The 14,312-nt window shown below is 49.2% G+C and overlaps 1 protein-coding gene across 1 annotated transcript in view; it reads left to right on the top strand.

The window, feature by feature from the left end:
- ZNF423 (zinc finger protein 423) overlaps positions 1-14,312 on the top strand; it is a 327,316-nt gene that overhangs the window by 105,672 nt on the left and 207,332 nt on the right. The window contains exon 3 of the mRNA XM_032611804.1: positions 2,212-2,412. Coding sequence (XP_032467695.1) covers positions 2,212-2,412 — 201 coding nt within the window. The remainder of the gene's footprint in view (positions 1-2,211; positions 2,413-14,312) is intronic.

Raw genomic sequence — 14,312 nt, 5'->3', positions numbered from 1 at the left:
AGACTGTAAACTAGGAATTTCAGAGACGGGCGCTTGCCTGTGTAACCATGGTTGTATGATGACTTATAATATTGAAGGCTCCAAATGACAGTTCTCATTTCTTTGCTTTCTCTTTCTTGCTGTCACCACAGCAGCAGATCAGATTTCCTGAGATAGATATGCCACCTGACTTTTAATGGGATTTCTGTATTGCCGGGAGTTGGCATGTTCTGATGATAAAAGAACCTAAAAATTGTACATCCCTTAATTGGTAAGAAGAGAGGTGTTTTGATGGGCCACAAATGGAAACATTGATTTTTACTGCCTCTGTGCAGTTCCAAGCGGCGTGTCATGCCACGTTCGCCGCCACGGAAGGCGGCAGCTGGCTCTCCAATGAGCTGATTTGTGTTTGTAGGTTGTTGCTGTCGGGTGCTTGGAGGTGCACGTTCTGTGCAGACGGGAGAAACAGAGCCCTTATGACATTATATATTTCTGAATAGAAATATTTATAGGACTGTGGCTTCGACCTCGAATGAAATGCATTCTTTGCTTCATTTCTCTTTCTTGCTTTGGCGACCAGTCCTTGGGGGTTTAAAGGTTGTGTGCTGAAGCCTTTTCCTGTAACTGTGATGTTATGGGCGACACACACACACACACACACACACACACGTGCATACACACACCTTTGCATATGCGTATATGTTTGCATCAATATCTTTATACATAATAGAGATTTCTCTCTTTAGTTTAAATAAATGCTAGTTTCTGCACAGATAGATCTGTTTTCCAGGACAGACTGTGGGAAGAGACAACAGGCACTTTGATTTTCCAGTCCGAGCCTCTGTATGTTTTTTTTTTTTTTTTTTTTTTTTTTTTTTTTTTTTTGCGGTATGCGGGCCTCTCACTGTTGTGGCCTCTCCTGTTGCGGAGCACAGGCTCCGGACGCGCAGGCTCAGCGGCCATGGCTCACGGGCCCAGCCGCTCCACGGCATGTGGGATCTTCCCGGACCGGGGCACGAACCCGTGTCCCCTGCATCGGCAGGCGAACTCTCAACCACTGCACCACCAGGGAATACCCGAGTCTCTGTATTTTAATGGGCAAGTTTAATCCACTGACATTTATTGGGATTACTGATATATTTTGTATGTAATATTTACCATGCATTTTTTGCACTTTGGTTTACAAGTTTTTGTTGGGTCCTATTAATCGCTCAGATTGAGGCTGTTCTCCATTTCCCCCAGCTGTGCAGGGAAGTGCACTAGGCAGGAGTCAGGATGTCAAGGTGAACATGTGTAGGGTGCTGGGGATGTTGCATCCTTCTGTCTGGAGGCCAGGTGCCTTACCTATGAAAGGGCAATAACAAAGTTGGCCCTCTTTGCGGGCAGGGGTCAGAACCATAAGATAGCTTGAGCCCCCGTTTAGCTCTAGGATGTGTGAGACTATGAAATGGAGCTATGTGTGTGTATTTGTGCTTTGAAAACGCACAGAACACTATGCAAATGCAAAGCATCGTTATCATGATCATTAACTCACTTTTCTGTACAGTTCAACAGCTGGTCTGCGCAGTGCTAGGCGCAGAATTGGTATTTTATTTTAAAGAAGTTGGTCAAATGATTCCAAGCCCGGTTCTCACTGTCTAGGCTGATACCGGGGCGCAAGTGAGCGCTCAGGGGCATTTTAAGCAGCAATTTGACTGTCCGTGGTCCTGCAAACACATGTGCTTCCTTGATTCCAGAATCAGGACATCTTTGCAAAGAACTGAGCCAACATCTCCACATTGGGAGGCATGTTATGTGGAAGGTGAGCCTGGCTAAGAGATCTCCCAGCTCTAAACTTCAAGGCTTCGGGGGAAACTAAAAGTTCAGGTGCATCAGGAACAACTGATGGAAACTCTAGAGAAATGTGTGAGAGAGCTGGGTTTTTTAGGAGACAAAATGCTAAGGTATTTTCACCTCGCTGATGGGTCATGACCCCCAGCATCCATGCACAGAGGGAAGATGACAGGACATCCCTCTGGAAGATTTGCACTAAGAATTAAATAATCTAGCTGAGAATTATGGCACCACATGCTACAAAACCCCCCATATTTTAATATACTGAGAGGTGTCAAGAAGAATGGACCCTGGGAAGTAGAGTAATTAAATGTATCTTCATAAATGCAGGGTGATTCTTTTAAAATCCTTTCCCAAGACCCCGTCAGCTGACATGGACTGTATTCTTCCTGTTGGCAGGAGGCCTAGAAGGAGAGCCAGAGTGTGATCGAAAAACCAGCCGTGTGCTGGAAGACAGGAACAGCGTGACAAGTCAAGAGGAGAGAAATGAGGACGATGAAGACATGGAGGATGAGTCAATTTACACCTGCGATCACTGTCAGCAGGACTTCGAGTCTCTGGCAGACCTGACGGACCACCGGGCCCACCGCTGTCCTGGAGGTAATGCTAAATAGCACCGGGATTCTGACAGGTGGTTATATGGATAATTGGACATAGCAACAGCTTGAAGCCTCAAGTGAGATTAAAGAATTAATAATGTAATTTTACAGTTAATGTCATTTTATTGTGGTGTCTTGGGTACCCTTTTAAATAAAATTAAAAATGAAAGCAACAGCTTTCCAGCAGGCAGGAGTTAGGCAGAGGTGCCCTGTCCTTGCTCCCCCAAACTGCATTCCATAGTATGTGGGCCATAAATGGGTGGGTATGCACCCCGGATTTCTGGAAGGCCTTTTGGAAACCCAGCAATTAAGAGGTTATTAGTGCAAAGTTAAGCAGCTTAAGTGTGGAAAGCTGCATGAAGGAGTGAGCTCCGAAGCAGGGCTTGTGATGGGTTGGGGAGAATTTCAAAGGCCAAGAAGTACCCCTACAGAAAGGAACTCGGTTCCACCTCCACACTTGGCCTTCTGCTTCTCTGGGTAGGAGAAGGGTGGCTGGGAGCAGTTTCTGACTATAGCAGTTTGACTATAGCCCTGTGTTCTATTTACCAGCTGCCTCAGAGAAGGTGGGCAAGGCCACAGTATATAGGAGCGATTTAAGACTTGACGAGTTGAGTGTGTCTGTGTGTCTGGGATACGTGCGGTGTGTGGGGTAGGGGAATGGGGGCATGCATATTCCCGGGAGTATGGCAGCCATGCAATAGGGATAGGGGTTGACGTGTTTCCAGGCTCTGAGCAGGGAGTCCAGAGCACGTGTGTGCCTTAAACAGCTATCCCGAGACATCTCCGTCTATTGTGATTGTTGGTGAAACCTTTTGGATGCCGGTTTGTGGGAAGAGGACCTAAAATCTCAGACCAATATTCCAAGGAGGACCCAACACCTGTTTTGCGGGGGGAACGTGCTGGTAGGAGATAGGTTGGGACTCAAAGTCTTGCTTCCCCTGCCTTTTATGCCATCTTGGAAGATTGAAAGCCAAGTGTTTGTGGAACTTTGCTATGACTTTTCCTCTAGTGTCATCTGTACCCGCACAGCCCTGGGTAGGCCAAGTGTTCATTCTCGCCCTCTAGAGGGAATAAATATAAAAAACAACAGACCTGGCGGGACTCCAAGTTTTGAACTTTTTGGGGCTCAGCAAACCAAACCACAGTTATTTGGAATTTGTGATATTTCAATCATTGGCAGAGGCAACGGCCAACTTACAAGCTTAGAATCAGAATTAGAAGGGACTTATAGGGTTGGCTTTTCCAGTCCTCTTATTTGCTGGGGCGAAATACTGAGGCTTTCAGAGAGAAAGGTGACTGCTTAACCAAGGTCACATAGCAATTTGGTGACAGAGCCAGGACCTCCTCAGGACCCTGGGCTATGGACTCTCATTCTTGGACCTGAGAAAACAATAGATGCTAATGTAGCTCTTGATTTAGCCAAGAACTGAGGTGAAATCTTAAGTATAAAAGAGTGAAATATTGTCACTTACTTTAAAAACAATCAGTTAATTGATCTTCTAATTAAAAGCTATTCTCTTCATATTCTATGTGAAAGAATACACTGTTCTCATCTAGTTGTTAAAGCAGGGCTCCCAGGACCACTGCTAAGTGATGCTTTGTAGAGTCTCTGCAGCTCTTGGAGTGAGGTCCTACCCCTGGCACTACTTAGGCTGTTCCTTCCTCCAGGTTTTCAGAATCAAGAAGATTCTCATGTCTCTTACCACACTTTTGAGAATGGTGGTACTTCTAGGTGGAGAAGGGAAAATGTGAGACTTTAGGGCTGTAAATGGGGGTCTGTATTGGAAATTATAAATGGTAGCTAATTGTTCTTCAGTCCTGGGCAGGACTCTCTTCCCAGTGGTAGTCTCTTCACTCCATAGCCTCAGACTTTGGCTGAAATCATGGCAGCCCCATTTGCAGGGTCTCAAGCCATCTTTATTGATGCTGCTGGTATCCACCGATGCCCCTGCCTGCTTCCTGACAGGACCCCACTAACAACCTCCACTGGTACATGGGAACCAGGAATATCCCCAAGCCCTGGAGCATTGGATGGGAGTCAGAGATTCCTTGAAAGAGTACAGGAAATGACCTCGTCTAATAGCATCCCCAAGAAATTCATTACCACCCAGTAAAGGAGTGACCCAGCATGGGTGAGTCTCCCTAACATGGGAGAGATATGTGAGGAGCTATTTTCCCCCAGTTCTTAGGATTACCCAGGGACAGGATACACCTTTGGGAATTGTGTGCATATTTTCAAAACCAGTCCCTATCTAGGACACTTCCACATCCTTGGATTGTGCAGTGGTTTTCAGACTGTGTTTCCAGAGGTGTCTCTGAGGCTCTTGGGGTCGGTATTGGGGCCTGTCTGATTGAGGGGGCTCTGACACCCACTCCAGTCAGAGCTATCACCTTAAAAAGTCTGCTTTATACATTGGGCTATAGCGTAAGATCTTAAACATTGGCTTCTACTTTAAAAGTTTGGAACTGGTACAGAAATGCAACAGCAGGCCCTCCCAGGCCAGCCTCATGGGTCTGCTGGATGCTCATCACTGGTCACCCGGTCGCAGTACTAGGGATGATGCAGGTGGGCATTGCTGCCCCATGGAGCGTCACTCTGGAGGGAAAGGTGGACGCTTGGCAGCCCAACAAAGACCATTTCAGACAAGGATTTCAGAGAAGGCCCTGCTCTGCTGAGGCCGGGAGGGCTCTGGGTGCTTGCAAGATGTTTCTGAGGGAACAAATGAGTCTTGTTTCAAGGGAAGGCGGGACGTCCCTGCCGTTGAGGATTTGGGCCCTGAGGGCAGTGCCACCTGTCCATCGGAATCTGGCTTTGGGTGTGAACGACACTCATGTCCCGCAGAGGGCAGCCCTCCCGGAATGTGAAGGCGGCACACCCCTCCCCAAGCAGGGTGCCCGGGAAGCCCAGCCCTTCCAGATGGTCAGCGTGTTGGGAAGAGGCTGTGTGTGTGTGTGGGGGGGTGTGTTTGTGGGGGCCATCTCAACTGTGGTCCTTTTATTATTATTCTTTTATTGAAGTATAGTTGATTTACAATGTTGTGTTAAATACTGCTGTATAGCAAAGTGACTCAGTTATACATATACATTCTTTTTCATGTTCTTTTCCATTATGGTTTATCACAGGATATTGAGTATAGTTCCCTGCGCTATACGGTTGGAGCTTGTTGTTTTATCCCTTCTATATACACCAGTTTGCATTTGCTAATCCCAACCTCCCAGTCCACCCTCCTCCCTCCTGGCAACCGCCGGTCTATTCTCTACGTCCGTGATTCTGTTTCTGTTTCATAGATAGATTCATTTGTGTCATATTTCAGATTCCTCGAATGTGGTCCTTCTTTGAACTGCTCTAGCAGAGTGAGCTCTGGGCTCTTGCTGTGGCAGTTGGGGTGTGGGTGAGGACACTGCCTTGTTCCATCGGAATCTGGGAGAGTGGTGTGAGGTCTGAAGAGTTTCTGGGGTGGGGACGTGGGGATGCTCTTCATGGACGGGGAGCCTCCTGCTGGAATGACAGTGATGGTATTCATCAGGAAGCCCCCAGGTCCCCCAACCTGGAGCTGGGACTGTCTGTACTGAAGAGCCCTCATTTCCAGAGGTTTCGTTGTCCCTCAGCAATAGTTGGCAGTGCTGGGTCCAGGAGGAGTTGTTGAAGTGTGGACCTCAAGAACTCAAGACAAGTCTATCGAGACCTGTTCATATTTCTCTCTCTCTGTCTCTCTCTCTGTCTCTGTCTCTCTCTCTCTCTCTCGTTGTCTCTCCTTTGTGTCTGCGAGAAACCGACCTTAAACCCACAAGGTATCAGACCTTGCATCTTTATGACACACAAAATGAAACAAGCAAGAACCAGTTCTCTCTGCCGATGCTCCCACCCCCAACAGCTGTCTGATTTCTCTTTGTTCCCCTCCAGCCCCTGCCCACAGGATAACAAATGTTTACATGCTTGGAGTCGTGGGCACTTACCCTCTACTATTTGGCATTTGTTACTGAACATTTTCTGAGTGGATTCCCACGTTGCCACGTGGTCTTCTCCATTTGGGGAGCTCTCCTGTGCAGCTTGGGTTGCTGGTACTCGGTCCACATACTATATAAAATATTAAATGTCGACTAATATGCCAGGAGATCAAGACTTTTGCAGCAGAGTAGATAAAGTCTGACTCGATGTGTGATGGGCTTGTCTGTTCCTGATGGAGAATCGTTTGTGGGCACCAAGTGGGGAAATGTTTGGTGGCCGTCTGAACTGATGATAGAAAGTCTCATTAATTTTGGTTCTACCAACGTGAATAACATCGGGAACAGGGAGTGAGCTGAAGTTTACGTTGACACAGTTTGTGCAGTGTTGGTCGAGCACCTTTGGGCCCTATAAATGGTTGCAGGGGAGGTTTTCCATCATTTTCTAGGAGCCAGGAGGATGTCAAGTGCCTTAGAAAGTATCTCTGGGAACTTGCTGGGGCACCGTGGAAGCAGACATGAGAGGTTTGATTTACCCAGGGGCTGATTCCAATTTTTCATGTGCTCATTGAAGCAGGTCACCCGTGGACCTTCAGTCTGGATTCAGGTGGAATGTTTCCCTGTGTCCTGGTATAAAAACTACCTTTTGGGCTTCCCTGGTGGCGCAGTGGTTGAGAGTCTGCCTGCCGATGCAGGGGACACGGGTTCGTGCCCCGGTCCGGGAAGATCCCACATGCCGCGGAGCGGCTGGGCCCGTGAGCCATGGCCGCTGAGCCTGCGCATCCGGAGCCTGTACTCTGCAAAGGGAGGGGCCGCAACAGTGAGAGGCCCGCGTACCGCAAAAAACAAACAAACAAACAAAAAACTACCTTTTAAGGATACTCTGTGATTCATACTGAGAGCGCATCGGCCCCAATTAATGAGGCTGACTGCCTGAAGACATTTGGGTGCTGCATCTGTGCCGCTATCATGCTTTAGACCCACCTTTCCTAACTGTGTCGGGAGCGGGTGTCAGCAGGGCTGTGCCTTGTGTTGGTCTCGAAACAGCCTGGGTCCCCAGGGCCGGAGCACCGGTGGCTTTTGCAGGTACCCGGCCTCTTCGCCGAAGGCACTGCCGGCATGATTTGGGGTTTCATTATAGGTGGGGAGAGGCAGATGGAGTCTCTTTAGAAACAGGCTTCTCACTCTGGGCTCCAGGCACTTGCTCCACAGAGTACGAACTGCCATCAGGACCAGGTAGGAGCCTTGAAGTATGCGGGGCTCCTGCCGCCCTTGGGGACTTGAAGGGGGCTGCAGTCCTGACACTCTTCATATATTGAGCACCTGTCACGTGATAGGCTCCATGGGACTCGCCCTGGAGTGTGCCCCCTGCAGCCCCCCCATTGCTCTCTCTGCAGCCCCTGCCCCACTCAGTCCCCAGTGCTCACCAGATTCTGTAACTATTCCGTGATCATTTTCGATGTGTTTATCACCCATCTCCCCTGCTACTATCAGGCTTCATGAAGACAAGAGTCATGTCTGTTTTGCTCCCTGTTATGTCTTAGGCCAGTGCCTGGCACACAGTGGTGCTTAATAGATGCTTGCTGAGTGAAGGAATGATCTCACCTTGTCTTTACAACATCCCAGCGGGGAGGTCCTATTTTTCTTTTCTTTCTTTCCTTTTTTTTTTTTTTTAGAATTATGGGACTTCTCTAGAAAGAGGTGACAAGCTGTTTACTTTTATTATTAAAAGAAATTTTTTGGCCACGTCACGGTGTGTGGCATCTTAGTTCCCCTACTAGGGATCGAACCCGTGCTCTCTGCAGTGGAAGTGCGGAGTCCCAACCACTTGACCACCAGGGACGTCCTGAGGTTCTATTTTTCATCATTCCTCCCCATTTTACACATTGGACAACTGAAGCTCGGAGGTAGGGGATCTTGCTCAAGGTTACAGAGCTGAGCTAAGATTCGCGGTCTCAACAGCTTGTGCTGAGAACACAGATTGGGGACGGTGAGCAGTTTCTAACTAACCTGCAGACAACACAGCTGTTTTGAATGCTCAACTTTAGAAAAAATAAGAGGGGAATTTGTTCAAATAGCAACAGCAAAAAATGTGCTCCTTGTGGGTTAATTTCACAGCTCCCCAGCACCCTCCCCCAGCTGCCCCCCTTTCCTGAGGATTGGGACCAAGGAGTGTTTCCCCAGCCCTTTCGGAAAGGCAGACCCTCCTTTTCTGGCAAAGGTGAGATGCTGCTGTGTAAAAAGCCGGGTGGAAAGGTAATTACACCCTGGTTTGTTCAGCTGTGGCCAGAGTGACCTGTGGGCCCTAATTACAGGGCTGGGGCTACATGGAGGCTGGCACCTTTGCCAGCCTCGTTCCTGTCCACCGGCTGGCCAGAGCTTGCCTTTGTGCGCCGGCTCAGGCCCTTTCTTGCTCCGACAGTGTGGGTGGGGCCCCTCCCTGGCTTATTGCTTGGGGCGTCCGTCGTACTGGTTCCATTTGGGCGAAACAGAGTGGGCGCAGGCCAGCTGCTGGGCGATCACTGCCAAGTACACAGGTGCAGGGCACGCGTTTCTTCTCCCCGTGGGGAGCGTGCACAGAGCCTTGGTGTCAGCCGGCGTGTCACAGGGCAAAAGGCCAGGGGGCTCGAGCACAACTAATACCCCCACATCAAGAGCTTTCCTTCTTGCCAGCAGCATCTGGTCAGAAGGCATGGAGCAAGAAAGTCCTACTTACGTTAGCTACAGAATGTGTAGGACCAGAAGCAAACCCACGGAGCATCGTTCAGATGTTCGGAGCAGACAAAGAAACAGAATCAACTACGGGGGGGACCCAAAAGAGGCTTAAATAAATGACAAGGTGGACCTTGTTCTTGAATGGAAAGATTCAATATCATAAATACATCAATTTCTGCTAAATTAACCTGTAACTTAATGTTAGCCAATAAGAGTGACCATAGGAGTTATTTAGGAATAACTGATTCTAAAGTTCACCAGGAAAAATAGGCATGCAAAGATAGGAAGGATAGGAAGGGAAATTCCGACAAAGAGGAATGACAGGAAGGGCTGGCAACTAGATCATATTTTATTTTATTTATTTATTTTATTTATTTATCTTTGGCTGCGTTGGGTCCTCGTGGCTGCACAGGCTTTCTCTATTTGCAGCAAGCAGGGACTACTCTTTGTTGTGGTGTGCGGGCTTCTCATTGCGGTGGCTTCTCTTGTTGTGGAGCATGTGCTCTAGGTGCGTGGGCTTCGGTAGTTGCAGCATGTGGGCTCAGTAGTTGTGGCTCGCGGGCTCTAGAGTGCATGCTCAGTAGTTGTGGCACACGGGCTTAGTTGCTCCGCGGCATGTGGGATCTTCCTGGACCAGGGCTCAAACCCATGTCCCCAGCTTTGGCAGGCGGATTCTTAACCACTGCGTCACGAGGGAAGCCCTAGATCATATTTTAAAACATGTTCTGAAACTGTAGGATTCTAAGTGGTGGGGGACAGATTGGGGGAATGGAAAAGAGACCAGGAATGGATCCGAATGGAAATTAGGTGTGTGAGAAAGGTGTTATTACAGAGCAGTGGAGGACAGATGGATCACCTAGTAACTAGGCTTGGGATGGCATGGTGGCCATCCTGGAAAAGGAAATTGGATCCCTCCTGCATCCTAACGCCAAAACAAATCCCAAATGGATAAGAAATCTGAACATAAAAAGAAAACTTAAAAATACTGAAAGAAAACATGAGTTTTTTTAAAACACAATAATATTATCAGAGTGGGGGAGCCTTTTCTAAATATAACCCTAAACCCAAAGCCATAAAACAAAAGACAGAAATATTCAACTACATTAAAATAAAACATTTATGCATTGCCAAAACTGCAATAAATCAAACCAAAGACACATATCACAGGCAAAAGATATTTCCCTTAATGTGTGAGGAGCTCCTACCAACACTAAGAAAATATCCAATATATCAACAGAAAAGTGGAACAAAGGCCAGTCTACCCAAGGCCAGCCGCCCACTCAGATTGGTTAAAGCCCACACTGGTCTTTAGATATTTTGAATATCTCCCATGTGCACAGGACAGAAATGGAACCAGAGAAAGAAATTCGAGAGGGATTGTAAACAAGAAGATTGAGAACCCCCTTTATAATAAGAGAACTGTGCATTTAAACCACAGGAAAACACCGCTCTTAACCCATCCGATTGGCAAAGACTGAAATGTTTGCCAGCCCATTGTGCTGGTGTATCCTTGAGGCCAAGGCTTGGGTCCTGTTCTCTGTATCCCCGGGGGCGCCTTGGCCTGTGGTTAGAACACAGAGTAGGTGCTCAATAAATGTTTGTTGAGTTTTTCCCCAGGAGGCTACAACCCCCTTGAGGGAAGAGATGACCTCAGTAAGGTAGACGGTGCAAATGTCATAGATGAAGGACTCCGAAGTATGAGATAGCAAAACTAAAGGTTCCAGGAAGTGTGCTGGGACATAGTAGGTCTTCAGTTAATGTGGAATCAGAAGGGGAGTTAGGGAAGGAAGAGATGGTTTATTCATTCGACAGATATTTATTGAGCATATGCTATATATAGGGACCCTTCTGGGTGCCGGGGATGTGGGAACTACTTATTTGAATAAAAGTTAACTCATTGGAGAAGGCACTCACTTCACAAAAGCATTCTTTGACTTGTAAGATGAAGCATAGTAGGTGCCCTTGAAATAGCTAGCTGCCTTCCCCAGTGCCTTCAGAAGGTGTTTCCATGCATCGAGATGTCATTCCCACAGCTCTCTGTGAAGGTACTCTGTGTGTCCGCCTGCTGGCACACTGCTATTTGGGAGGGTGGGTGACTGGCCAGCCTGTGTCCACCTGGCTGTTGGCAAGGGTGGAACCTTCCCTAAATTGCCTGTGCCCTGCCCTCTGAGTTCCCCATTAGAAGGTGCCCGGGAAGGCAGCAGGCTGTGCGGGACTGTGGCTCTGTCTGGGCAGCTGTCCCTGGCTCCTCACGGTGACACGGAGAGGAACTGTTTTTCAGAGACTGGTGTTATCATTCCCCTCCCATGAAGCCTGCGGGTCTACACACTGTGTCCCCCTTGCCTCGATTTTGCAGAGCAAGAGCTGCTGTCGCATGGTTGGGCCTGTAGGTCTCTCCAGAATTAGACACCAAATCCAACAATATAGAAGGCAGGGGTCAAAGTGGGAAGAATCCACATTTCTTTTGGTTTCCGTGGGAAAATAAGTGTCTCTGTGTATGCCCTGAGGTTTCAGAGGGCTTTGCAAAGGGGAGGGAATCTCTTATTTTTTCCCACGTAGCCGGCTTGATCACTGTGATGACTTTCTGGATCATTGTGCCCGAGGGTGGGCCAGAGTGGAATCCAGGTGTGGTGGCTGACACTGGACATGTTTCTGCTGCAGACATCCCTGGGCTGAGCCTCAGTGAGTAGACCCTGGAGCTGCTCTGGGGGAGCGGGGAGGACTGTGCTGTTCCTTCCAGGCTGGACCTTTCCTGGCAGCTGCCAAAGCTTCCTGTTGTTGGGCCCAGAATGTACACCCAGGAGGACCTCAAGGTCCTGGGAGGAAAAGAAAACCCCACACTGGCCCTCAGGCTGGTTGCACACGTATTCCTGGTGTAGTCTGGGTCTGGTCTGCTGTCATCCATTGCAGCTTAGAAGATTCCAGGGGGTACATGTCACGTCAACAAGTAGTGATGCCGTACCTACTGTATTGCCAGGGCTGCGTGTGTGAGTGTGTGTATGTGTGTGTGAGAGAGTGACAGAGAGAAAGAGAGAGATCGTGAGCGAGTGCTCCCAGCAACAAGGAATGTATGATCTAGCTGGAAGATGACGTCACCATCGTCCTTTTGGCTGCCTGGCACATAGTAGGTCCTCAGTTAACATGCTATCCGCATAACGACTCAATTCAAACTGACAAGTAGAGAAAAGCAGATCCACTGGCTCAAGGAACTGAGAAGTAAGGCTGGCTTCAAGCATGCTCCTCCTCCAAGACGTGCCCCATGCCCCAGGGTTGTCTGCAGAAACCCCATCACCACGTGTGCAGGGGCAGAGGTGTCTCAGCTCCTCTGGGCCTCCACCCTCCTGACTCAGCCTCACCAGGAGGAAGAGCAGCCTCTTTTGTTTTTGTTTTTTGTGGTACGCGGGCCTCTCACTGTTGTGGCCCCTCCTGTTGCGGAGCACAGGCTCCGGACACGCAGGCTCAGCGGCCATGGCTCACGGGCCCAGCCGCTCCGCGGCATGTGGGATCCTCCCGGACCGGGGCATGAACCCGCATGCCCTGCATCGGCAGGCGGACTCTCAACCACTGCGCCACCAGGGAAGCCCTAGAGCAGCCTCTTTTGAATTATCAGGACACAAGTCCTAAGGTTGAGTTCTAGTGGAGCAGCCATGACCAAGGCTCACCCCGAAGGCGCCACTGTGTCTGGGGGAGACAGATGTGCCTATTAGGCAGGCCCCTGGTTGGGGAGTCGGGGGCAGCTCCATACAGAGCCCTGGGGCTGAGCATTGGAGTTGGGTTCCCCAGGATGGTGACCAGGAAACATGGACGTCTTCTTTAGCAGGAGGGAATTATATGCAGGTACACATGAGGGAGTGAAATAGTTTAATCAAATACCAGATTGACAGCTACCAATGATCAAATCCATTCATTCTGCTTTTGATAGCTTCTAGTCATCTCATCCCAGAATTTTAGGGAGGCAGATTCCTCAAATATCGTGTAGCTCAGAGGTTCCCAACCTTATTCTCAAGCCCGTATACTCAAACACAGCCAGTGTATAAAGCAGATGGATGCAGAGCGCTCTGCGGAAGAGTTTGGGGGATTCTGAGCTCTGCCTACTAGCCTACCATCCCCCCTGTCCTGTCCCCTTCAACCTCCTAGAAGTCCCAGGGCAGCTGTTCACAAGCCCCAGGCAGTCTGAAAGCACTGCTTGGGCCGAGCTCTTTAATGAGGGGGGGACTTCTCCAGGGTCACATGAGGAGGCGGTGGCAGAGCCAGTGGCCCCAGGGGGTGTGTGATAGTTCCTAGGAGGCAGTACAGCCCCTAGGTGCTGGCTGCTGGTCACACACACGTTCTCTGATGGGTGCCCCTTTATGCAGGCCCTGGCTGTCCGTGAGGCCACCCCATACTAAGCTGAGGTCTCCAGACCCACAAACCTTACTCCACTTGGACTGGGTGTTTTCTTTGCTTCGTGTGGAGTGACTTTGGCCCTTGAACTGTTACAAACTTTGTGGAAGTTGTGCCCCCTCTTTGGGGGTCCCATAGAAGCCTACCCACCCTCTCTCCCGCAGACCTCTACCTCTTGGTCCTGTGGGAGCGGAGCTCTGGGAGAGAGGTGTGTCACGCCCTCGTGGCATCCACTGGCTGCTGGGCCTCCCAGGACATCGTGCGCAGGCCTTGGGCCAGGCTGGAGCGGCCAGGCGGCCATCGGGTTAGTTAGACAGTGTGGAGAGGCGGCCGTGAAATCAGTCTGCTGTGCTATATACCTCTGCAGCTTCGTTCTGGGACACCCGGTGTTACCAAAAGTCACATCTTTCACCAGAATTGGGGGAAGGAGGGTGCAGCCAAAGTATTCCAGAGTCACAGTAACAAGATTTTTTCTATATTCTGTAGGTATTTCAATAATAAGTTTTTTTCTCCAATGTGTACATGTACGGTTCCAAAATCTGAGTGTTACTGAGCAAACTCAGGGCCAGTTATGTGGAGCTTTTGTCAAGAGTCACAGTTTTCCTTTCGCATCAAGAGCTACAATTTCATCAGCCCAGCACTCCTTGCTCCTTATCACTTTTATCACCGATGGTCAGGATACACAAAGACCAAAGCCCCTGGGAGAGGCCCTGGTGCTTTTCTCCTGGAAGTGCTGGTGCTAATTCCGGATCCTGCTGGGCATAAAGATCTGAAAATTGTGTTCCCCGAATCATCAACTCGGTTTCCTGCAATTTGAGGTTTGAAAAGCTTTGAGAAGTGCCTGTAGGTGAAGATGGG

Source organism: Phocoena sinus, chromosome 19 (genome assembly GCF_008692025.1).
Source record: "Phocoena sinus isolate mPhoSin1 chromosome 19, mPhoSin1.pri, whole genome shotgun sequence".
Taxonomy (NCBI): Eukaryota; Metazoa; Chordata; class Mammalia; order Artiodactyla; family Phocoenidae; genus Phocoena; species Phocoena sinus.
This window is presented reverse-complemented; position numbering and strand designations above follow the sequence as displayed.